Below are 23,610 nucleotides of genomic sequence, written 5' to 3'. Positions count from 1 at the left end.
CCTTCCAGAACTCGAGAGAAGACCCAATAAATGTTCTCAATGAAGCTCCTTAGTTCGTGTGATTGTTCTCAATGAAGCTCCTTAGTTCGTGTGATTTTCTTCTCACATTTGGAAAAACACAGTTCAACGAAGAGGAAGAGTTCTTGCTCCGGTTGCATCCCAAGGAAAATAGTCAAGGAGACTTGATGTTATATGCAAGAAATTGGCTGAACAATCGACGTACTTGGCTAATTATACATGAGCCATACGCTTTCTACAGAGGAAGGTAAGAACTATAATAGTAAATCACCGTGTGATATCAGCCAATTTGACTAATGTTATTCGTATTGACTCATAACGAATCAAAACTATTTCTTGATCTTAACATCTAAATTACTCACAAATGGTATTCGTTATGAATCAGTTATGATAACACAAGCACACATAAGTTGATAGAGAAGGAAAGGAGAGAGGAGTTTGATTAGGAACATAGATTGGAAAGAATATCAAACATCCACATTCCTGGTCTCTGAAGATATGTCATGAAGAGAAGTTGATCTTGCCAGTAATTCGGCTTATGCCCCCCTACCTTAATCTGTAGTTTAGAGAGAAAATGCGATCACATCTTATTTTAGGATATAAGGGTTTAGCGTTTAGACACTTTCTCTTCTTTGCCTACTTCGTCTCAAATATTTTAACGTTGATTCGTAGTTATTAGCAACCTAAACTGTGATGCATAACATACAGAAACGCTATAAGAAATTGAATGAAGAAAATCTTAAACTCTGTCAACTCTGCATTACAATAAGCAAAAGCCCTTTCTTTTTGGAACCACAGTACACTAAAGCAAATCAAAGCAGCCTAAAGACAAGGCTTTTCTCACTAATCTGTTTTCTAGCAAACATTATTAGATTTACATATGGAATCAAGCCAACATATAATTGACTGAGGAAGGTAAAGCAACAGGAAGAGTAATATTATATCAAGTAGCATGCAAGCTATGTAAAGCAAAATTGTATGTTAAAAGAATCCTGACCAAAATGTAGAGACAGAGAGGCAGTGAAAGCACCAACTAAGGCAGAGAAGAATCCTACCAGAATGTAGAGACAGAGAGGCAGTGAAAGCACCAACTAAGGCATTTGTTCAAGATTATGTTCCCATACGAAATGGTCGCATACACGTCCATTTAAACTGTTGTACCTTCCACACCCATAGAACCAATTTCCGTAGTTTGGCCCGGGCCGGTGCGATTGCGTCCTCCGTGCAGGAACTTGACATTCACACATTACGACTGGATGTTGCTGCTGAGGACGAGCTGCAAACCCCTGTGGACGAGCTGCAAATGGACGAGCTGCAAATGGACGAGCTGCAAACCCCTGTGGACGAGGGTGTTGCTGCTGCTGCTGCTGCTGTTGCTGCTGCTGATGCGGTTGCTGCTGTTGCAAACCAATGGGACGAGCGAGCTGCCAAAGAGAGTTGCTACTGTCCTTTATCTGAAGTCTAAATCCTAATTGTATCATCTTTGTTAAAAGATTAGAGATGTTTGCAGATTTATTAACAGCAGATGGGCCAACATTATATTCTAGATCTAAAAGACGGCATGCAGCGTTCATGGTTGGTTCTTGTGTACGAAATCGATCCGCAAAAACCGATTTTAGATGTAACCACCTAAAACAGAATTTTATACAGTAAGTTACAATCTAAGTCAAGATGTATAAAACAGAGTAAGTTACAATCTAAGTCAAAGATATATAAAACAAAGCAAAAGACTTTAAACCCTTACCTCTTTAAGTAGACCGGAATCCAAATACTTTTTAGTAAACATTCCGGGATGATTATATCATCACAGTCATTACCCCAGGTTACTGTCAACATTTTATCACCCACAGCGTTGTTTGTATCTAGCCAATATGAGAGTTTCTCTAATGCCAGCCTTAAATCATCTCCATTGTTAACCTGATAAAAACACTATATAATTTGAAAATTTGATATTTTATATAAAAATACTGTTCACGTATCAAAACTACAGTTCACGTTTAAATAATACACTAAATCTACCTGTTCTTGAGTTACTCCAGTAAGCATTCTACAATGATAACTAAGCTCAGGGTTTATACTAGGCTTTACATATTGGTGAAATATATGAAGTATCTGAGCACTTTTACAATCAACAATGGCAGACGAGATTTCAATTATCTCCATGGGGCTTAAAGCAGCTTCTGCAGTACTAGTCGTCACAAAGTACATAACAACAAAATAATTTTTGTCATGGGCGTAGCCTAATTGAGATTGTAAATTGAGGGGCTGAAAAACATGGGGTGGTCTCACATTCAGGTTTCCTTCCATCTTGAGAATGATTCAAGATGGAGAGAGAGGGTAAAAGAGAGACAGATCAGAAAAGAGTGAGAGAGACAGATCAGAGAAGAGTGAGAGAGACAGATCAGAGAAGAGTGAGAGAGATCAGAGAAGAGAGAGAGACAGATCAGAGAAGAAAGAGAGACGGATCACAGAAGAGAGAGAGAGAGAGAGAGAGAGAGAGAAAACGTGAAGAGTTGTAATGACATTTCAAATTTTTCAACTTGAATTTTATATAACGGTAATGAGCCGAACGGTAATAATCAAATAACAGAAACACAAGAATACCATTGTGAATAAAAACTAGTTTAAAATTATCTTATCTAACGGTAAAGATCCAAACGGTCATAATCAGAAGGACAAGAATACCCTTCGGAATAAAAATAGTTTAAAATTGCTAACGGTAAAGAGCCTAACGAGCCTAACGGTCATAATCAATAAACAAGAATACCCTTGTGAACAAAGGCTAATTTGAAATTTACCTGTCCTTAGGACCCGATTGCCCAGAAATCAACAACGGGCTTTGACCAGAAATCAACAACGGGCTTTGACCAGAAATCAACAACGGGCTTGACCAGAAATCAACAATGGGCTTGCCCCGAAATAAGCCTATGGGCTGGCCCCGAAATCAAATATGGGCTGAGCCAATCCCAAACTGCCACGGCAAAAGCAAACCACCACACCGGCAAAAGCAAACCACCACAGCCGAGCAACCGCAAACCACCACAGTCGAGCAGCCGCAAACCACCCCAGCCGAGCAGCCGCAAACCACCACAGCCGAGCAGCCGCAAACCACCACAGCCAAACAAGGCGACCCTTTTCCAGAGGATGGTAGAATTGAAATGACGAGACGTGATTACTATCAACTTTCTGAAACATAACTACGAGATGTCACATGTTATAGAACTTAAGTTGAGGGAAATATAGAGACTACAGAAGGTGGGGGGGTGGGGGGGTGGGGGGGGGGGCGGGGGGAGAGAGAGAGAGAGAGAGAGGCAGAGATTAGGGTTTTCTCTTTTGGTCTGTGTAAGAGACCTATTTATAGGCTCTTACGCGGATCTGGAGCGGGTGCCCTATTGGGTAGCGAGCAGACTGTCGGGTAGTGGGCGGACCTCGCTCGGACGGGTAGCGGACCTGCATTAATTGAATTTTAAATATTCTAGGTTTCTAGTAAAGTCATAGACATCAGTCATTAGAAACAAGACCTAGATGAAAGAGTTCTAGAGCAACTGTTAATTCAATAAGCAAACAACAAAGAAAACAACAACAATAACAATATCAACAAATCAAATTCTGAAATACTAACTATATCTCAGAGCAATCAGAGCAAGATCTGAGATATTGGAGAAGAAATTAAGTAAAAAACACACAAGATCGGTGAAAATAACATCTGTGATCAAAGAGATAGTGTAGTAGTCGAGATGGCCGATTTTCACTCCAAGTTTCATTAATAAGTGATGAGCTCCAACTCTATTACATGTTTGGCCGTCCCTAAAATAAATGTGATTATGAATGAGAACATTTCCAAAATCATGTTTAATATGGGATAGAATTTTCGCTAACTAGAGAATTTTCAAACTCAAAATCATTGTTGTGGTTCAGAACGGGCCATGTCGACACGACATCACGACCCATGGGACGCCTATGGCGTGCTAGCCATGCCACAAGATCATTCGTTACACCCATAAAATGAGCAGTGTCGTGGCATGGCCAGATTTTGTGATATGGCCACGCCTCAATAATAAAGAATTTTCATATTCGGTATATTGGTTCACAACGGAACATGTGTTACACGCACGTGCATGACCCTTTGAAATGTCTATGGGGTGCCAGACATGCCACATAATCATTTGGCACGACTACAAAAAGGGTTGTGTCGCGACATGGTCATGACAAACATTTGCCCACGTCCGTTTGATAGCAACTATAGACGTGTTAGTATCCTTATTGGGTCGTGGCAATTCGCTTTAATTTTGACAAACTAGACGGTGGGGGTTAGATTTTCGAATTCTTCACATGAAGTTAAACCTCATATGTGGATGTGGCATATTAAAAATCACATGTTGAACTGTCATGTCATGGGACAAAATCTATTATAATAAAACAGCTCAGTCCGTTAGAGGAGGGATAAGTTTGGTCGTCCATTTCTGTTGGGAGTTTGATAAAGATCACATCCGACAGCTGGTATAAATCCCTTTTTTATGTAAATAGGCTTGAAAGGGAAGGGTAATAGTGGCACTAATTCAATCTTTTCTAAAATAACTACTGCTCCACTTTCTTCTCATTCTACTTTTCTCTCTCACGATTTCTCCAACAAATCTTCCACTAAATTAGTCGGTTGGTATCTCTCCACTAAATAAGTTACAATATTCCTACGATTATATTTAATGTTATGGCGTTAGCCAAGGGGGTTATGTCGCGTCCGTAGGACGCAGAGGAAACCTAGTTATATTAAAATGACATTTCATCACATTAGATGTGTGGAATCATTATGTGGAAGTGTTAGAGTTCTCACATTTAGCATTTATATAACTTGAGCGCGTCAAAACCTCAAATGTATTGAAGTGGATGAAGTGGTTTTGGCCGCACATGTGGTCAAATATGTGTGACTGGTAACGGTGGTTTAGGATTGGCGGAGTTGTCGTGGTGGTTCACTTTTCTGGTGGCTTGTTTCACGATTCTTAGTGGGGTGCAACTAGATGGTCTAGTGTGGCCAAAATCATGGCATGCCACGGCACATTTAGTTTGGCACATTTAGTTACTCCGACCCATTAAAAACAGATTTAATGTTGCTTCTAAAGGGGTTGGGTCATGCCGCTTACATTCCGTCTCACATTGTTTCGAACCACTAACTCAGTGTAGATGACGGATTTATTATTCTCATTCATTTGGAATAGTAAATTAAATAGTCTACGGACAACTCATCCTGCTATAAACCAAACAGTTAAGTGCAATTTTTTGTAAAATTTCAGTTATCGTCTATGGAACTCCTTTGTGGAGGCGAAAATTCTCCTTTGTTACGGTAACTGCTGGCAAAGGAGAACATAAAACAGAGAGTGGGAGGTCAGAAGAGATAGAGAGATAAAAAGCCAAGAGACGAGAGAGAGAGAGAGAGAGAGAGAGAGAGAGAGAGAGAGAGAGAGAGAGAGAGAGAGAGAGAGAGAGAGAGAGAGAGAGAGAGAGGGAGTTGGTTGTGGCGAGGGTAGTGGTAGTAGAAGAAGAAGATTTTTTTTTTGAAGGTTGTCGGTCGATGACCTCCTGTCACCGACCACGAAGAAGAAAAATATGTGAAGTGAAGAGTGTGATGAAGTGGAGCGAGATGATGATGCGGATGAGAGAAAATAGATGAGATCGATAAAAAAATAAAATTATAATACCGAAAGGTCCTTTTGAAAAAAAGGTATCGAGGCTAAAACCACGGTCAGACATTTATGGGTGCCAAAACGACCAACTGATCACAAATTAGGGCCAAAATGGACTAACCCATATTATTGTTCAGCCAAAAAATCAAATTCTTCACTTGATTCATGCGTATAATCTCATAAAGAAAACAATTGACGTGTACAAATCAAGAATCTAAATCAACAAAAACAATAATCTTGGATCAGAAGACCAAACCACCAAGTGAAAATTGAACAACTACTTGAATCTTACTAAAGTTGAATCAATGTTTGAATCTAGATTAAAAGTCGAAAGAGTTTATCTGATCATCGACTAGAACCTAGTTAGGGTTTTGAGGAAGAAAGACATATTATATAATCTAGAAATATAAGAGTAGTACTTAATTCTAGTTGAATTGAAATTAAGTGATGATGTCGGAAAGTGGTCTTTCCGATATCCCATAACAATCGTCCTTGTTACGTTTGATTCGGTTACCTCCTTCGTGATGTTGACTTGACTGGGGTTACCTGCAAAGACACTTTGCTGCTCAAGTCAGTTTAGTGTTGCAAGTTGAAAATTAACGAGAAATGAAAGGTTAAGGATCAAATCCTTTTTCAGTGCAAACATGTGTCATTTATATAAGTTCAACGGTGGTAAATTATCGGCTTAATAGATACCAAGTGGCAAGGCCGTTGATGAAATTTTTCTAATCATTGTCGTATCATCGTAAATTTTCGATATGGCAAGTGAATATTTGATACAATCTAGCCTTCCGCGTAACCGACATTTTTTGGTGAGTGATGGTGTCACTTAATTTTTTGAGTGGAATCTCAGGTTTTATATACCTGACACTAGGTTGTCTGGATCTTGTGTCAAAGCTAAACTACATGGATAAGATAATTGCCTTAATTAGTTTTCCCTTTGACTAAATTGATTGCTTTCTCCCGAAGGTTTAGAGCTTTACTTGTTGTGCAGCTCATGTACTTGATGAAGGATATGGCCTTTCGGTCTGAAGGAGATTTCCTTCTGAAGGAGTGTCATTCGACCAAGATGACAATGCGCTCAATTTGTTGAATAAGATCACGATGACTTTATCCAGATGATCATCTAGTGCGGTCGAATTAGTGGTCGTAATGCTTAGCTAGAAGTCAAAGACGATCGTCGGATCACTTCGGTGATTCGCGACTAATAGCGATCGGATCCTACAACGGGTTACACTAAAGGGCTGACTAGAGGCAACTTGGCAAAAGGATGGATTAGATCCAGTTTAATAAGCCCAAAAGGTTCAGATGAGATCCAGACAAAGATAGGAAGAACCAAACCAGAAATAAGGCCCAGAACAAAAGAGATGGGTCGGCCATGTTATGGCCGATCATAAGCATTGGGCGGTCAGGCCCACCCCGATAGTGTGAATGCCCTGGCAGGCCACCTTAAGAGTCCCAGATGGGACAGAATTCCCATCTGGGAATCTCACTCGGAAAAGGTTTTTGAGTTTTATCTTTTCTGGAGTTCTTATTTAAGTCCTAATTGGAATATGATTCCTACTATAGGGTTCTCTATATAAGGACTCATATTAGAACAGAAAATGTGTGGAATTTTTTCTTGAGAAAATCAATCTCTACAACATCAAGTGGAGAGAAAGATTTTAGAGAAAAAACTCTCAACCTATCTATCTAGTCAAAAGAAGATGAGTTTTTTTTTTCTCAACCTTCTCATAAGGTCTTAGCTGAGATCCGAAAGGGAGATTAAGTCAACTTGTTCGGGTGTCTCAAGTAGAGGAGCTACAATTTGGAGCTCTCATCCTCAGGATAAAGGCACCAGATTTAGTTCGTGAGAAAGCGATTGAGGTAATCTTCTATCCATTTCTAGTTTCTTTAGTTCTTACATGTGATCATGGAAACTAGTTTTAGATGTATTAGACGATTGAGATTCTGCATAAAACACTAGGTGACACCAAGACCATACACTTGAGAGTTGAGACACCTGCGAAATTGACTTAATTTTCCTCTTTTTAGGTTACTTGAAACCGAATTGAAACCCTTCTTATCATTATTTAGTGCTTAATATGAAGAACTTCTTTTTCTTTTAACTAGATAGACATCTTGGGAGTTGATCTCTTTTCTATCTACTGCTAGTGTAGCTAGAAAACCATATCATTTATTAAGACTTCTAAAGTCAAAATTCTATTCGAAATAAGATTCCTAAAAAGACCAGAAATATGATCATCGAAGGACATCTCCTTCACACATCCATCAAAGTCTTAACCCATAACCATCATCGAGTAACCTTCAATTTATGTCTAGTAATACGATACACATCATTTAGTACTGTAATCGTCATCTCTTCAAAAGGCTTGTGAAAAATATTAGCGTCCTCGTGCTAACTTTCGCTGAGTGTCGTAGTGAGAATCTGGTCTGCTAGATTCTGGTACGAGTACTGAACGATTTGTAACAGTACGGATGTCTGCACCTTCTTATGAAGTTCAGTACACCCGAGTTTTATGTCCTAAATGTGACCCTTCTCCGATGCTCGTATAGCTTCATGTCGAAGGGCCTCTACTTGCGCACCATATGTGTGATTATGTAGTATCAAAACTGATCGTGTCTAAACTAATTTAAGACCATATTAAATGTCTTTTGTCTTACTTCTTCTGAAAGATTTGTGTTTAAACTAACTTAAGACCAGATTAAGGGGCTGGGGGGTGGGGGTAGTGGATTGAGACATTTGTAGACATTTGAAGATTCTCAAATGTCTGGGGCATTTAAATCCAGACATTTGAGAATCCTGAAATGTCTGAGGCATTCAAATTCGGACATTTGAAAATTTGAAATGTCTGACGCATTCAAATCCGGACATTTGAAAATCCTGAAATGTCTGGGACATTCAAATCTAGACATTTACAAATTTCCGAATGTCTGTAGCATTCAATTATAGACAAAATGTCTGCAAACTTTGGTAGGTTTCATAGTTTGATGGATTTTGTGAAGAATTTGGGACAAATTTGGAACCCAAAATGTCTTTACAAAAACAAGAGACATTTGGAATCCATCATGTCTACTACAGTCGAAAATCATTTACAGATGTTTAACGGTAAACTAAGTATATTTAACGGTGTTTATTTATGCGTTCTCAGAAAAAATCATTTACGTGTCTATTTATGCGTTCTCAGAAAAAATTCGGTAAACTAAGTATATTTAACGGTTTTTTTTTTCTTTATAGTGATACTACGGTAGGAGAAGCACATGATGCTTTCAACACCTTCTTCAGTGAGACTGGTTCCGGCAAGCATGTACCAAGAGCTATATTTGTTGATCTAGAACCTACAGTGATTGACGAAGTCAGGACTGGAACTTACCGACAACTTTTCCACCCTGAACAACTTATTTCTGGCAAAGAAGATGCTGCTAATAACTTTGCAAGAGGACATTATACAGGCAAGCTCTCTGTAATACTTAGAACTGCCCAACTATTGTTCTGTTCTCTTTCTTCTTACCGGTTTTATTATGATCTGCAGTTGGGAAGGAAATCGTCGACCTATGCCTTGACCGAGTTAGGAAATTAGCTGACAACTGCACCGGATTGCAAGGATTTTTAGTGTTTAGTGCTGTAGGTGGTGGTACTGGTTCTGGTTTGGGTTCCCTTCTGTTGGAACGCTTGTCTGTCGATTACGGAAAGAAATCTAAGATCGGATTCACCATCTATCCCTCACCTCAGGTACTTTACTACAAGTGTTATTCCTTTTTCTTAAATTGGCTTTGGTTGTACCACAAAAGATGTTACCATTACCATATAAATCTTTAATTGTTCAAAGAAAGTCATACCAGACCCTCTCTTGTATTTTACCGACTCCAAGAGATCCTCATTGAGGCCAATCAACAGGTTCAGATAGGCACGAGTAATAACTTAGGTGAAAAATATGAAAGTCATACCAGACCCTCTCTTGTATTTTACCGACTCCAAGAGATCCTCATTGAGGCCAATCAACAGGTTCAGATAGGCACAAGTAATAACTTAGGTGAAAAATATCTTGCCAGTATTTATTTTTATACTCATGCTGAACTATTCTGCATTTCAGGTTTCGACTGCAGTTGTGGAACCTTATAACAGTGTCCTATCTACTCACTCATTGTTGGAACACACTGATGTGTCAGTTCTTTTGGACAATGAAGCAATTTACGACATTTGCAGGAGATCCCTGGACATCGAGAGGCCAACATACACAAACCTGAACCGATTGATATCTCAGGTTATATCATCTTTGACTACTTCCTTGAGGTTCGATGGAGCAATCAATGTCGACGTTACAGAATTCCAGACCAACCTTGTACCATACCCCAGGATTCATTTCATGCTCTCATCATATGCCCCTGTCATTTCAACGGAGAAGGCATACCATGAACAACTATCAATTCCTGAGATCACTAGTGCAGTGTTTGAACCTTCAAGTATGATGGCCAAGTGTGATCCTAGGCATGGGAAATACATGGCTTGCTGTTTGATGTACCGTGGAGATGTTGTTCCAAAGGATGTCAATGCTGCTGTTGGCACTATTAAGACCAAAAGGACGGTTCAATTTGTTGACTGGTAAGTAAAATGAAATTTTATATATAATATCCGAAACATTGAATATGACATGCACCTACACTATTAGGTAGTGTTTGTTTCTCCCTAAGCCAAATCTGACTCAGCCTTGAGGTCTCAAGCTCTCATCTGACCAGAGTCAGATTTCAGACTGTGTTTTTGTGTGACTCGTCTGAATGACTTGGGCTGAGTTTGTCAGAAGATTTAGATGTACACAAGTCAGAGGGGTCAGATTCAGACAACGAGATAAGATCAAACACCACCCAAGTAGTTTGGATCGCCTGTTCCACCTGAGTGTCTGGTGGATCGGATTGGGACTGGGGTAGGCCGGCAGTCTTGGGCGTATATGCACACAACACTTAACAAACAACACACACACATACAGGCACAGATACATGCACACATACATATATAGGGGTTAGTGAAAGATCGAGAAGAATGTTTTACCCTGCTTGGATGGGTGAGGATCGTTATGGTCCTTGTCCAATCCCGAGCAGATTGCGCTCCCAACTGCTTAGCTTTCTACACACTGTTTCCTTCATCCTAGTATGTACTGAAATGGTGAATAATGTATATTTTCAGGTGCCCAACTGGTTTCAAGTGCGGAATCAACTACCAGCCCCCAACAGTTGTACCAGGTGGTGATCTAGCTAAGGTACAACGTGCAGTATGCATGATCAGTAACAACACAGCAGTTGCTGAAGTATTCTCACGTATCGACCACAAGTTCGATCTCATGTACTCGAAGCGTGCATTTGTTCACTGGTATGTTGGTGAAGGTATGGAAGAAGGAGAATTCTCAGAAGCCAGGGAAGATTTGGCAGCTCTAGAGAAAGATTACGAGGAAGTCGGTGCAGAAGGTGTTGAAGAAGATGATGAAGGTGAAGATTATTGAGAGTAGATTTTCTATCGGATTTCGTCGTGCTTAATTCGTTTTTCTTATATCAATTGTGTAATCGTTTTATCGTCGAAATCACCATCTCTTTGTTTCTTTTGATTGTTGCTTAAACTTTGACAGTTTATTTGTGATATTGCTATTCTGTTGGTATTGGTTTTAGATTATTTTTCTTTTTGTTACTTGCATAAGACTTATAGCTGGTATTAAGAACACCCAAATCATCTGGTGTCTACAATCCCTTAGATAGGGAAGTTCAAAAATAGAAGATCGGAGCATGTTGGGTTATTTAATCTGGTTTTGGACCATTATCTAGATGGCAACATCACAACAAATAAAGAAAAAAGGGAAACTGGATTTGGGTTCTGACATTACCCCGACTATATTAGGGTTGGGTTAGTTGGAATTTGGATAGTGCAGAGAAAGCTCTTTTACACGGGGAATGAAATTTCGAAAAATTTCGGTCGACATGACCGAAATATTTCGGTTTTTCAATCAACCAAAGTAAAAACACTTCGACCGAAATCTATGGAGATTTCGAAATAGTTCAGAGATTTTGAAAGATTAAAGAAAAACCTGGTTAATTCATCGTATGCTCATGATTTCTTCTTCTTATCTTCTTAATTTCTATGATTTCATATTTTAAGGTGATTTTAGAGGTGAAGAAGAAGAAAACTGGATTAGGGTTTCAGATGGGGAAGAAGGAGAAGAAAGGGTTACGGCTGTTGAAGAAGAAAAGGATTAGGGTTTTAAAATTGTAAGTCTAAAAGCCCCTCTAGAAACTCTCATTGGCACCCACTTTCTCACTGACCCTAAGCCTTCGAGGGTGCCAGTAACACTTTGTACGGGTGCTTTAGAAATTTAATACTAATTATTATTTAACCCCTGAAATTTTTTTGACATATAACCCCTCCAATTAACAGAATAGAAATTTAAGAACATTTACCCTCTAAACTAACTATTTCTGGGTTATTAGGGGGTGAATAAGTGATATTAGCTCTTTAATTTCTATTTTATTGCATATTAGGCCTCCAAGATACAACCTTTCATGCTAAACAAACTTTAATAAAGATAATAAAATTTCGACTGATTTGCAAGATTTCTACACAGACCGAAACATTTCCACGAAACGTTTCCACTTTTGGACCGACCGAAATTTTCCACCGAAACCGAAGTTCACTCCTTGCTTTTACATAGAGAGATATATAATTACATTTGGGGTGGTACAATCAATTGATCATTGAAACTACCCGAGGCATTCCAGGATGGATGAATTCATGAAAAGTTGCTCTGAAGTGCGGGGTGGTACAATCAATTGATCATTGAAACTACCCGAGGCATTCCTGGATGGATGAATTCATGAAAAGTTGCTCTGAAGTGCGGGATGTGGCTTCAGGTTGAGAATTTTCGATTCCACGAAAAATTCACCACAAGAATGAAGAAGGATAAAAATTGGCTTAAAAAATGATCCGCGCCAGGTAGGGGTCGAACCTACGACTTTCTGCTTAGGAAACAGACGCTCTATCCACTGAGCTACAGGCGCTGGTTGACAAAATTAACAATATTTCATATTCTAAGGCGCACCCAAAACCATCATTGGGGACAAAAAAAAAACCGGAGAATTTGAAACTCGTCATGGATACTTTTTTTTTTTTGAAACCATGCGAACCAATTTCATTCATAAGTGATTAAATCACAATGGATACTTGAGTCTATTTAGAGTAGATGGACACTCAAAACTCGAAGGTGGGTTCGAACGGACTGGCCCGACAAGATAAACAAGTCAATACTCTGGTTTTGAAGTATTATCCACTATCCCAGAGTAAGGCCAGTCAGCATTCACAACCATGAAAAGATGTCTCTTCCAGACGGAAAATGTGGTCTATGAAAAAGACAGATGGGGAAAAAAACAAAAATGTATAAAAGCATAAAATTAATGAACTAAATTATGAACTTTTACACTTCAAAAAAGTAACAGCAAGACCTGAAAAGTTTCTCTCTTTTTTTCTTCTTTTGTTTATGAGAAATTTGATTACAGAAAAGCAAGATGGAAAGAGGTAATGGGCTTTGTTACTTTTTGTATTATAAATCTTCCTCCTAATGTTTAAGCACTTTAGTATTAATGAAATTGACTTCCTAGAACTTTCTTCAGCTGTTCAACTACCATTTGTAAAGTTAATGACTTTAGTGGTGGGGTTTCAAAATCTTTGCGAAATATTCCTTCCCACTTTTCATTATACCCATTTTAGACTCAACTCTGTTTGGAATTGCTTTTGAAGAAACTATAATTTTCTCCTTCTCTCTGAGCTAGTGGAGCTGTATCAGGTTACTTGATCTCTTTTATCCCATATACAAAGAGTGTATTTTTTTTTTCTCTCTGATGGTTCATGGGTTTTGTGAGTTTAGTCATTCTTTATTGGATTTTCATCTAGGGTTGTTTCTTGATGTGCTGAATTTCTGTTGTTTTACCTCTTTCCTTTTGATATTTTTGCACAACTCACTCTGCTTGATTTTAGAACATTAGGATATCAGATATTATTTGGGACCTTCAAGTTAAATGCAGCTATTAGGTTAAATTTTCTTGATGTTCATTTGTTACTTGCATCTAATTTCTTGATTTTATTAGCATCTAGATTAAGTTGTAATTATCCTTTCTTTTTGATGTCTTGTTTCATTTCAGAGTTCCTCCTTAAGGTATATGGCTTTGTTTATCAACTATATTTTGTTTGTCTTTCCAGGATTCCTCATCATCAATAGCTTGATTTACCAGCTAGGGCAGTTGTGAAGCTGTCTGTCGAAATATCCTAGGCCGAATGTCGCCTGAAAAATGGCAGACAAACATGATTCTTCTACTTATCTTTATGTTATCTGGTGCATCAGGTATTTCAATGTTTCGGAAATTATTCATGGATATGAACTTCATTTCTTTCTGCATTTCCTCTTTTGACAAGCTTGATTTCTCTTTTTTTTCCATACACATCTTTTGGCCTATTTGGCGAAAAATCTTTCGTAATTGTAGGTGCATTTGTTGGAATGAACATCGGCACTGATATGACAAATTTGCCTTCGGCTATAGATGTGGTAGCCATTCTCAAGGCTCATCAAATCACCCATGTCCGACTTTTTGATGCGGACCGTCGAATGTTGAATGCCTTAGCAAACACGAGCATCGAAGTCATGGTAGGGGTCACCAACGAGGAAGTTCTTGGAATTGGACAAAAACCATCAATAGCGGCAGCTTGGATTAATAAGAATGTTGCACCATATATTCCCGATATCAATATAACAGCCATAGCTGTTGGTAGTGAGGTTCTTAGTACAATTCCTCATGCTGCTCCTGTGCTGGTTTCCGCCATGAACAATCTTCATCGAGCTCTTGTGGCTTCCAATCTCAATTTCCAAGTCAAAGTTTCAAGTCCTCAATCCATGGACATAATTCCAAAGTCGTTTCCACCCTCAACCGCCACCTTTAATTCTTCATGGAACTCGACGATGTATCAGTTTCTCCAATTTTTGAAGAATACCCAATCTTTTTACATGCTAAATGCTTACCCTTATTTTGACTACATCAATTCAAATGGTATTTTCCCCATTGATTACGCTCTTTCCCGACCGCTACCTACATCGAAACAGATTGTGGATTCTAATACCCTTTTTCATTATAGTAGCATGTTTGATGCCATGGTTGATGCTGCTTATTACTCCATGGAAGCTTTAAATTTTTCTGACATTTCGATTACTGTGACTGAAACGGGTTGGCCTTGGCTAGGTGGAGCAAATGAACATGATGCCACGGTGGAGAATTCACGGGCCTATAATGGAAATCTAATCCGTCGGGTACTTAATAATTCTGGGCCTCCTAGTCGGCCACAAATGCCCGTCAATACATACATTTATGAGCTGTTTAATGAGGATAAGCGGCCAGGACCCATTTCCGAGAAGAATTGGGGTTTATTTTTTACGAATGGAACTTCTGTATATTCTTTGCCTTTGGGTACTCCAGTGATTACAAATTCATCTGAATCAGGTTTGTTTTGTGTTGCGAAGCCAGATGCCGATTCTAATGCACTAAGATCGGGCTTGGATTGGGCTTGTGGGCAAGGGATGGCAAATTGCAGTGCCCTTCAAGCAGGGCAACCTTGTTATGAACCTAACAATATCCAAAGTCATTCTTCCTATGCCTATAACGATTATTTTCAGAGAATGCGGAGTGTTGGTGGAACCTGCGATTTTGGTGGGACAGCGACTACCACCACTGTAAATCCAAGTAAGTTTCTTGTGCTTCGGTTCTGTTGGTGTCTATTATCTAAGCCTCATGCATTGTTGTAATTTGGAACCCTTGGCCTGACTGTGCCTGGGTTTGTGGGCCGAGTGGGCGTGAGCTTGGTAGCGAGCTCCCATGGGTTTGCTTCGGCGCGGGCAGGTAAGGTCACGTAGAGCGGGCTCTGGGGCCGTTACCCCAGCCCTACTCATATGGTTTAATGCATCTTTTTTGGTTACTCGATGGAGTTAGTGTTTTTTAGTATTGATTGAATCAAGAAGTAACTTCATATTCTAGAATTAGGTCACTCTTTTGCCTTGTAGAAGGTTTATCACTGTTATTCCTTTAACTTGTAATCTGTTTATTTTCCATCTTGAAGTGTTCATTTCATCGACCATCGTCACGTCTTAATGTAATATCTTTTGTTTTCTTTATAGGCCATGGTTCGTGCATATATAGAGGAAGGTGAGCACTTCTTTAATTTGCCTTCAAATTTGACTAGTTTCATGGCGTTGTTTGTTTTTCATTGACTTCCAATTCGAAAATTATTGGTCTTTTGTACTTTCAAACTTCAGATACAACTGACAACCCCATTACTTTCTGTTACCACTTCAGATATGAAACTTTTGAGAAAAAAGAATAGTTCAAAATCTTATTGTTTTTTTTACTTGTTTTTTTTCTTCTGGAACAGTCCTAGATCAAATACGAGCGGAACAATGGCACCTTCATCAGGATCAGGACCTATTGTTCCTGGCAAAGCGATTCCGACGCTGCAACTTTTGGAGTTACCATATTTGATCTTGATACTAGTTCTTGCTCTGCTACAACTTCGATAACCAAAATCAATCCAATTCTTTGGCCTGCTTGAATTGTTAGGGTAGTTGATCAATGTCTTGTACAGAGAACTCTATGGGGTAGTTGAAAACAATCAAGTGTGGTTAAATGTTCATTTCTTGTTGTTGATTATATATGTAATATAATGTTTAGGGTTTTGTTCATCTTCTGATGTATACATTTTTGGGCTTTTTTTGTGCTCATAACATTATATATCTACGAAAAAAAATTCATACATCTTTTCTCCACAAAAGCCTAAGAAAAACATGGTTTGCTGATGCAACCTGAGTTTGCAAATGCAAATTTAGCTACGAAAATCAATGAAAGTCAGTTTGCAAAATTAATTTCATAGCTTTGGATTTACCTTTTCAGATCTGAACAAAACTAGCCGAGATAGTTTTCAAATTTGGATATGAAAATCATGAATGAGAAATGAAAAGCACAAAGGGAAGTTTTAACAAATCCATAAACCTTCTTTGGATCTTCCACATGGATCCTTCATCTTCAAACAAATGTGGACCTTCTTCAAACTAGATCGAAATATTTAGAAACGAATTTTTCGAGAGTTGATTGAAACAAAACCATAGACCTCATCGTCAATACTTGGTTGCCCAAGTGGTTGATAGTGTTCACATATAGTCTATGTCGGGTGACACGGCCGGTCAAGATTTAGAGAGAGCACTGGGCCAGGATTCGGACCGCGGGGAGACTGCCCAACATAATGTCATTTTCCTTCCAAATATTATTGTTTTTACTGCCACTAGAAATCTCTCTACGGTTGTGTTTGTTTTTTCAAAATTTCAGATCTGAAATCTGAATTGGAGACCAATTCAGATTTCAGACGTTTGTTTTTTTTTCACAAAATCTGAATTGACGTCTGAATAGTCCCAAAGTCTGAATTCGGCTGAAATAAGTCCACATATTTTCAGACTTCAAAACAAGTCTGAAAATGAAGGACACAATCTGAAATGAGTAAAATGACGAACTTAACCCTCTTAAAAAAATTAGAAATCAAAACAATCGAGAGTTTCTTCTCTTCTCTTCTCGGCTTCTTCACTCAGAAAACCCTAGGGTTCCAGCTGAGTTCCAGTCCTTATGCTTTCCCTCCCTCCTCCCTCTCTCTCTCTCTAAAACACACACACACGCACTTTCTCTCTCTTAAACCCTCTGTCAAAATCGCAGAATTTGTTGATTCACCTTCCATAAGATCGCCAATTTGAAGCTATTGAGCGCGACGAGCAGCACCGGAGACCTAGTTGTGAGCAGCACCGGAGACCTAGTAATGATCATTTCTCTCTCTCAACAAGTTCAATAAGTTGTTGTTAGTTTCATTTCTGTATTTTATTTTGCAGTTTTTGAACTACTATTACTAGCTAATATTGTCATAAACCCTATAAAGGGTTTAATGGGTTTGCTTAGTTTTGATGTTTGAAGTCGTTTGAATGGTTGATTTGAGATCCACTCAAACGAACTGAAAAAGGGACAAACATCACCTAGGCTGAACTGGAATAGGTCAGTTTATGCTAGATTAAATATTGAAGTTGCCTGAATTGATTGATCCTGATTTCACAAGACCCACAAAAAATTGCAGGAAGAGCTTGTTAATTGAGTTTTACAACACCAATATTTACTACTTGGTTGATTTCTAGACTCGAAATTCGAACATTACTTATCTTAGTTAAAGCCCAACCATTACTATATGGGAGTAGATATTATAGTACCTAAAAGGGTACTTACACAAGCATGATCATCGTCGATACTAGATTACAGAGACATCGATAGTTAAACTAACTAATTAACAATCCTACAACTACGACGAATCTCCCCATTTTCACCAGTAAGAGGCTTCAAACTTCCCATTTTCATCATTGATTTCTTGAAGTCTTCGAAGAACAATGGTGCATTTACTGCATTTCAACGATTTCAAGTGCCGGACTATTCTCAGTCAACAATGGGTTTGCTTAGTTTTAAGAATTTTTGTTGGTTTAATTGGTACAGGTTTTGATGAATTTAAATGAATGTGTGAAAGTAGTAACTAGGGTTTTTGCTGGTTAAAGAATTAAGGGTTTTTTTTGAAATGGAAGAAAGAGAAGAATCTTGTAATGATATGATGCATGTCTAGTACATACTTTATCTCTCTCTTTATCCATGGGTGGTCCTAGGTAGTAAGCACTGTAGAAGAAAGGTGCAAAAAATCAGACTATAGAAATGTAATGACATATACATATTACACACTTGTGTATATGTACATATACATATATATTGATATACTTGTGTTGTACAAGCTTATAAGGAATATAAACTTCAAGATTATTGTTTATTTTGAAATTGTACGCACTTAGCCGAGGATTATTAGAAACAATGTGATATACTCTAGTTTATCGTAATTGAAATCTTGATGAACCATAGAGCATTATGAACCATAGATTTTGTTTACTAATTTAGGTATGGAATTCGATCAATTCTCGACAACGGGAGGAAGTGCTACTGCTGAGAAGAACGATGTAGAAGAAATCTCTAACAATGATGGATTAAGCATGGGAAAAAGTTGTGTTGAAAGCATCGGAGCTTGTCGGTTGGCAAAAGTTGTTTGTCAATGCACCAAACGTCGGATATCAGATTTCTTTTATCAAGGGTCTCTTAGGAAAATAAAATTTTAATCACGCTCATGCTCAACTAAGGAATGTTATTGAGAGATCTTTTGGAGTACTTAAAGCCAGATTTCCAATTTTAAAGACAATGCCTTGTTATAGTTTAGAAACTCAGAGAGACATAGTTCTAGCATGTATGTCAATACACAATTTTCTACTTGGAGTTTCACGGGATGATGTGTTGTTTCAACGATTTCAAGATGATTCGGGGGAAGTACTTAATAGTTCAGAAGTCGGTGCAAATTTAGAAGATCCTCCACCAAATATACCTCACATGTTCGGTCGGAATGAACACACTTATGGTTAATTTACGTGATGAAATTGCAACTGGACTTGTGCGATCTGCTGCTCAATCAAACTCTTATAGAAGATAAAAGTCGGAGCTGACAACAAGGTAGATATATTCACTTTAACTACTCGTTTTTTTTTTTCGTGGCCTAGTGATTTGTTTCAATGTCGTTAAAAGTTTTCTAATTTTGTTCACTTTAAACCAATACTTATATATCAAATAACTGAATGAATAAATGAATCATGATCATGATCATGATTAAATGCTTGAATCATGATCATGACTCTTGTTAGGGATACTGCTACTTGTAATGAACATATGCGAGCTGTACTTACCGTAGTGATAATGCTGATAAGTAACTCCCAGCTTTGTTAAGTTTTGGAAGTTTGACAGATATCAGGGCTTACTATTCCTTTAATTTCTATGGTCTTGATAGAAAATAATCAACCTACTTAATAACTTCTCTGTTTGATTTAATAATAGGTAGCTGACTCACTTGAGAAAGGCACGGAGCATGAAGACGAGTACATGATCAGTGAGAAGGAGCTCCTTGTGAATCGGTAGATAGTTTTTATTCAGGTTTTGTGGTGGTTAGTGGTGCTGGTTCGGTTGTGGTGGTGGTGGTAGTGGTGTTGGTGGTGGAAGTTTTTTAATTCAAGGGGTTATTAGTGTTAAATTAACACACATTCAGATTTTTTTTTGTTGAAAGATTTGGATTTTTTTTTGTTGAAAGATTTGGAAGTAATTGTTCTTTTACTATAAGGGTATAAATGTAAAAAATTCAATTCAGACATAATATTTCAGATGAAAAAACAAACATGCTAACTCGTAAAATTATTCAGCCAATTCAGATTCAGCCATTTCAGTTCAGCCAATTCAGATTCAGACAAAAAAAAAACAAACACAAACCTCTCTCTCTCCTCTCTGAGAATGCTTTCCAAATTCAGTATTAGTCGTTTGTATTCTCCATTGAAGAAACCCCTTAATTATTATTGTAACCACCAGCTTCTCTTCCTTTCCTCCACTGGTTCAGAAACACCGAGTCGACCTTCACCTCCACCGATCCAGGTTAACTTAACTGAGTCAGCAGGCAGAGGTGTTTTCTCAACTCGAAGAATCGGAGCGGGAGAGTTAATCCACACAGCTAAACCCTTAGTTTCCCATCCTTCACATCATCATCTCTCCAACAACAATGTCTGCTATTTTTGCCTCAGGAAATCATTCAATTCCGGTATTAAAGTTCCCTCTCAATATCAAAATGTTCATTTCTGCACCCAAGAATGCTTACAACAATCAAAGGTTAATCTTTTACTCTTCTTGTTTTATTATTTTAGGATAAATTGATTTACTGAATTTTGTTCTAGGTTAAAGTAATGAAGCTCCTCATAGTTTTTGAAACTTTTGGGGGCAAAATTTTATTTCTCACATTTGGAATGGTTTATTTATCTATTTAGGGTTTAGGGTTTACAGTTTTGAAAGATTTGTTACTCACAAAATTACTATTGAAGTATAGAAATGAGAGGTTGTGTTTAAGTGGCTTGAATTGTCTCTTTTATTTGATATGCCAATGTCATTATTTCGTAGTTGTTCGCCAATTATAAACCTAAGAATTTGATTAGAAGATTGATCTTGTCTTCCTTTTTCTTTTAATGTTAATTATTAACTCAATTAAAGTGAATGTTACTCCTTTAGGATTTTTACGCGGTTGAGAAGCAAGTGGATTGGTCAGCATACTATGAATATTGCAGGTATAACTTCATTCCTACATCTTTTTTTTTATAGTAATGTGTTTCTATGAGTTTGCCAATGAATGTGAACACTTCAATGGTCTAGTCAAGTTATTATGAAGTGTGAGAATAGTCCCACATGGGAGAAGGGGTAACTAGCAACCAAGAATATAATGTATAGGTCCTCTCCGCTCATTGTCATGTCAAAAAGTTTCAGTCGTACACCTCGATATAGAAGCCAAATAGTGAAAATCAGGATGTCTGCTTCGAATCGTTTTAGAGGGGAACCTTCACAGGTCTAAACTTAAGCATGTTGTACAAATCTATAATTTAGCATGGTCAAAGTAAAGGTCTTGTTAAGTTTGTAGTGCTTCTGAACTTTTTTTGAAACTTGCAAGTGCCGAAATTCGGCTTTCACGTAGAGAGAGCTAAACAGTTTAATGAACTAAGGTACCCAACGCCTTTCAGAGTTGTACACCATGCTTTTGCTATATTTTAGGAAAGAAAATGAAATGGTCTTAATATATTTTTTCCCTACTATTTTCTGAAGGGTTCGAGGTTTGAAATACCCACTTTTAGTGAAGCGGTTGGCTTGTATGGTTATATCAGGAGCAGCATCTGCTGACAGTCTTGACATTCTTCAACCTGCTAAGCTAATTCCTCAGATGATTTTACAGGTGAGATAAACTCAAACAGAATTTTGTAAACATGAGACCCTTCTTAGATAAAAGAAGTAAGAATATGATTTTATGAACCTTGAGAGTTACTTTCTTCTCTTTTAAACTGTATTCAATCTATTATAGCAAAGGACATAAACTTTGAAGTCTTATACCTATTTCATTAAAAGACTTTAAGCATATCTTGGGCACCAATTTGTAACAACCATTGATTAGTAACATGTGTAAAAATATACATATTAGTATATTACCACTCAGCCGAAGTGAGCTTCACGATTTTATCTGGTTAATTTGGAGAAACATACATGTTTTTATCGTTCATTTTCTTTCAGTATTATCTTACAGGTGCACTAATTTAACTCCAGATGGAAGAAGAGTTTGACTTGCTAAAGAGCACTCTTATGAAGTTCAACATTAAAGGTGAACAGATGGAATGTATCCTTAATTCGGTAGATACCAGATGTACATCTCTTTTAGTTTCCATGCTTAGATTCCTTTCAGAATAAGCATTCGTCTTAACATTATTAGTTCTAACCAAACAATGGTACATTGGAGTTTTGGCACGAATACGTATAAATGCATTTCGAATTGAATTGGTGGGTGGATCCTACGAGGATCTTCTTTCATCAGCTATAGCATCTGTCGACTCTGAAGCTGCAGTGGGCAATGCTGTTTATATGCTCCCATCATTCTATAATCATGATTGTGGTAAGAGAAGTACTTTTCCCCGTAGAGACTTAATCAGAATTTGATTCAAAACCTAGCGTGGGATATTTCTAGCCACGTACTTTATCAACTGTTTTTTGAAAATTTAAATGATTTAAATTAAAGGTACAGGCTGCGGAAATGCATTGGGTCAGACTTGAGTGAAACCCTGAACCCTTCTAAAATTTTGCACGAAATGATATAATTTTTCTCTTTGCAGACCCGAATGTTCACATTTTATGGATAGACAATGTAAATGCAAGGTTGAAGGCTCTCCGCGATATTGAAGCAGGTTTGACCGCTACACCTTAGATCGTTTGTCATTTCATAATAGCTGACTTGATCTATCACATTTTTTATAACTTCTTTTGGGTTTGATCTAACACTCTATCTATCACATTTTTTATAACTTATTTCGGGTTTGATCACGACATTGCTAACTTCCCTGCACACATGAAAATGTTAGCTCATTCAGTGTTTAATTGTTTTAAACAGGGGAAGAACTCCGAATTTGCTATATAGATGCAAGTATGGACCATGGTGCTCGACAAACCCTTTTGTTTGAAGGTTTTGGTTTTAACTGCAATTGCCCTCGATGCATATCTGGCGATTAAGTTTCATCTTGATATATCGAACTGTTTCTGCTATAGATCACGTACAAGAATCCTGTCTCGTGCATTAGAGATCAAACTATTGGGTAGCTGGTCTGACCTTTATGTTCTGTTAATTTTTTATGTTCTTTACATTAGTCTGTGTTTTGAGAAGGTCTGAGCTTATAGAGTGTGGGGATAGCTTTATGATGTTAAGTTCTGACCAATGATTAAGCCTTTAATCAGGCCGAGTGGGACAGATACCGGAACATGAATCTAAATACATTACCAAAGTTAACTGAAATAGAAATTTCGGAATTTTTTATATTTTGCCTCTAGTTTCAGCCTTGGCATCCTATATGTCCAGTAAAAATATTTTAAGCCTGAAGTTTATAACCTCACTACAAAAATCGCGAATATTGCCGACGGTACAAAAGCGTCGGCAGCATATAAATTTCGTCGGCATAGCTCACTGCCGACGACAAGAAAATGGTCGGCAATGTAAGCGTCACGAAAACTATCCGCGACGAACCTCCCGACGAAAATGAAGCGTCGGCAGAAAGTTTGCCGACGGTTTTTGTAAATAAAAAACCGTCGGCAGTGAGAAAGATAATTTCGCGGGAACACCATTTCCCGCGAGTTTCTTAACATATGCCGACGGTTTGTGTTCCAAAAAGTCGTCGGC

The 23,610-nt window shown here is 38.0% G+C and overlaps 4 protein-coding genes and 1 non-coding gene across 13 annotated transcripts; 3 read left to right on the top strand and 2 right to left on the bottom strand.

Moving 5' to 3' along the window:
• Positions 1–741: 741 nt before the first annotated feature.
• Positions 742–3,281, bottom strand: LOC147541905 (uncharacterized). The gene is made up of 4 exons (XM_086638092.1): positions 2,817–3,281; positions 1,763–1,935; positions 1,303–1,647; positions 742–866 (listed from the first exon to the last, which is right to left on the bottom strand). The coding sequence occupies exons 2-4, from the start codon at positions 1,852–1,854 to the stop codon at positions 821–823; spliced, it is 483 nt and encodes a 160-aa protein (XP_086494218.1). The 5' UTR covers positions 1,855–1,935; positions 2,817–3,281; the 3' UTR covers positions 742–820.
• Positions 2,153–11,353, top strand: LOC147541904 (tubulin alpha-5 chain-like). Its single transcript, XM_086632528.1, has 5 exons — positions 2,153–2,220; positions 8,935–9,149; positions 9,230–9,429; positions 9,791–10,299; positions 10,879–11,353. Exons 1-5 carry the CDS (start codon positions 2,153–2,155, stop codon positions 11,189–11,191), a joined length of 1,305 nt encoding a protein of 434 aa, XP_086488654.1. The 3' UTR covers positions 11,192–11,353.
• Positions 11,354–12,661: 1,308 nt separating this feature from the next.
• On the bottom strand, positions 12,662–12,734 carry TRNAR-CCU (transfer RNA arginine (anticodon CCU)). The gene has a single exon. It is a non-coding gene; the product is annotated as a tRNA-Arg (tRNA).
• Positions 12,735–13,141: 407 nt separating this feature from the next.
• Positions 13,142–16,521, top strand: LOC147541902 (glucan endo-1,3-beta-glucosidase 4-like). Of its 9 annotated transcripts, none has more exons than XM_086633631.1 (6): positions 13,142–13,248; positions 13,930–14,071; positions 14,211–15,028; positions 15,239–15,458; positions 15,890–15,917; positions 16,144–16,521. In XM_086633631.1, the coding sequence occupies exons 2-6, from the start codon at positions 14,005–14,007 to the stop codon at positions 16,286–16,288; spliced, it is 1,278 nt and encodes a 425-aa protein (XP_086489757.1). In that variant the 5' UTR covers positions 13,142–13,248; positions 13,930–14,004; the 3' UTR covers positions 16,289–16,521. The 9 variants fall into 9 exon arrangements, with proteins under 9 accessions (XP_086489757.1, XP_086489756.1, XP_086489753.1 ...); XM_086633633.1 differs by lacking the exon at positions 13,142–13,248 and adding an exon at positions 13,261–13,516; XM_086633634.1 differs by lacking the exon at positions 13,142–13,248 and adding an exon at positions 13,467–13,549.
• An 801-nt stretch (positions 16,522–17,322) lies between these two features.
• Positions 17,323–23,249, top strand: SDG38 (SET domain protein 38). Its single transcript, XM_086633625.1, has 9 exons — positions 17,323–17,565; positions 18,732–19,331; positions 19,710–20,525; positions 20,919–20,974; positions 21,504–21,630; positions 21,996–22,065; positions 22,159–22,338; positions 22,556–22,627; positions 22,831–23,249. Exons 3-9 carry the CDS (start codon positions 20,157–20,159, stop codon positions 22,947–22,949), a joined length of 993 nt encoding a protein of 330 aa, XP_086489751.1. The 5' UTR covers positions 17,323–17,565; positions 18,732–19,331; positions 19,710–20,156; the 3' UTR covers positions 22,950–23,249.
• The last annotated feature ends 361 nt before the right edge of the window (positions 23,250–23,610 follow it).

The sequence above is a fragment of the Eschscholzia californica genome, unplaced genomic scaffold, assembly GCF_041429995.1.
Source record: "Eschscholzia californica isolate CP2 unplaced genomic scaffold, dmEscCali1.0.p SCAF_4, whole genome shotgun sequence".
Taxonomy (NCBI): Eukaryota; Viridiplantae; Streptophyta; class Magnoliopsida; order Ranunculales; family Papaveraceae; genus Eschscholzia; species Eschscholzia californica.
The sequence above is the reverse complement of the archived record's forward strand: the minus strand, read 5'-3'. Positions and strand labels throughout refer to the sequence as shown.

Coding starts and splice junctions, on each gene's coding strand:
- LOC147541902 (XM_086633627.1), top strand. CDS start 14,005: ATGTCGCCTGAAAAATGGCAGACAAACATGATTCTTCTACTTATCTTT. Junction 14,072..14,210: donor TATGTTATCTGGTGCATCAG/GTATTTCAATGT, acceptor TCGTAATTGTAG/GTGCATTTGTTGGAATGAAC. Junction 15,459..15,889: donor TACCACCACTGTAAATCCAA/GTAAGTTTCTTG, acceptor TTTTCTTTATAG/GCCATGGTTCGTGCATATAT.
- LOC147541905 (XM_086638092.1), bottom strand. CDS start 1,854: ATGTTGACAGTAACCTGGGGTAATGACTGTGATGATATAATCATCCCG. Junction 1,648..1,762: donor ATTCCGGTCTACTTAAAGAG/GTAAGGGTTTAA, acceptor ATTCTGTTTTAG/GTGGTTACATCTAAAATCGG. Junction 867..1,302: donor TTTGCAGCTCGTCCACAGGG/GTTTGCAGCTCG, acceptor GCTAGAAAACAG/ATTAGTGAGAAAAGCCTTGT.
- LOC147541904 (XM_086632528.1), top strand. CDS start 2,153: ATGGCAGACGAGATTTCAATTATCTCCATGGGGCTTAAAGCAGCTTCT. Junction 2,221..8,934: donor GCAGTACTAGTCGTCACAAA/GTACATAACAAC, acceptor TTTTCTTTATAG/TGATACTACGGTAGGAGAAG. Junction 10,300..10,878: donor ACGGTTCAATTTGTTGACTG/GTAAGTAAAATG, acceptor GTATATTTTCAG/GTGCCCAACTGGTTTCAAGT.
- SDG38 (XM_086633625.1), top strand. CDS start 20,157: ATGCTTTCCAAATTCAGTATTAGTCGTTTGTATTCTCCATTGAAGAAA. Junction 20,975..21,503: donor GCATACTATGAATATTGCAG/GTATAACTTCAT, acceptor TATTTTCTGAAG/GGTTCGAGGTTTGAAATACC. Junction 22,066..22,158: donor TAAAGGTGAACAGATGGAAT/GTATCCTTAATT, acceptor TAACATTATTAG/TTCTAACCAAACAATGGTAC.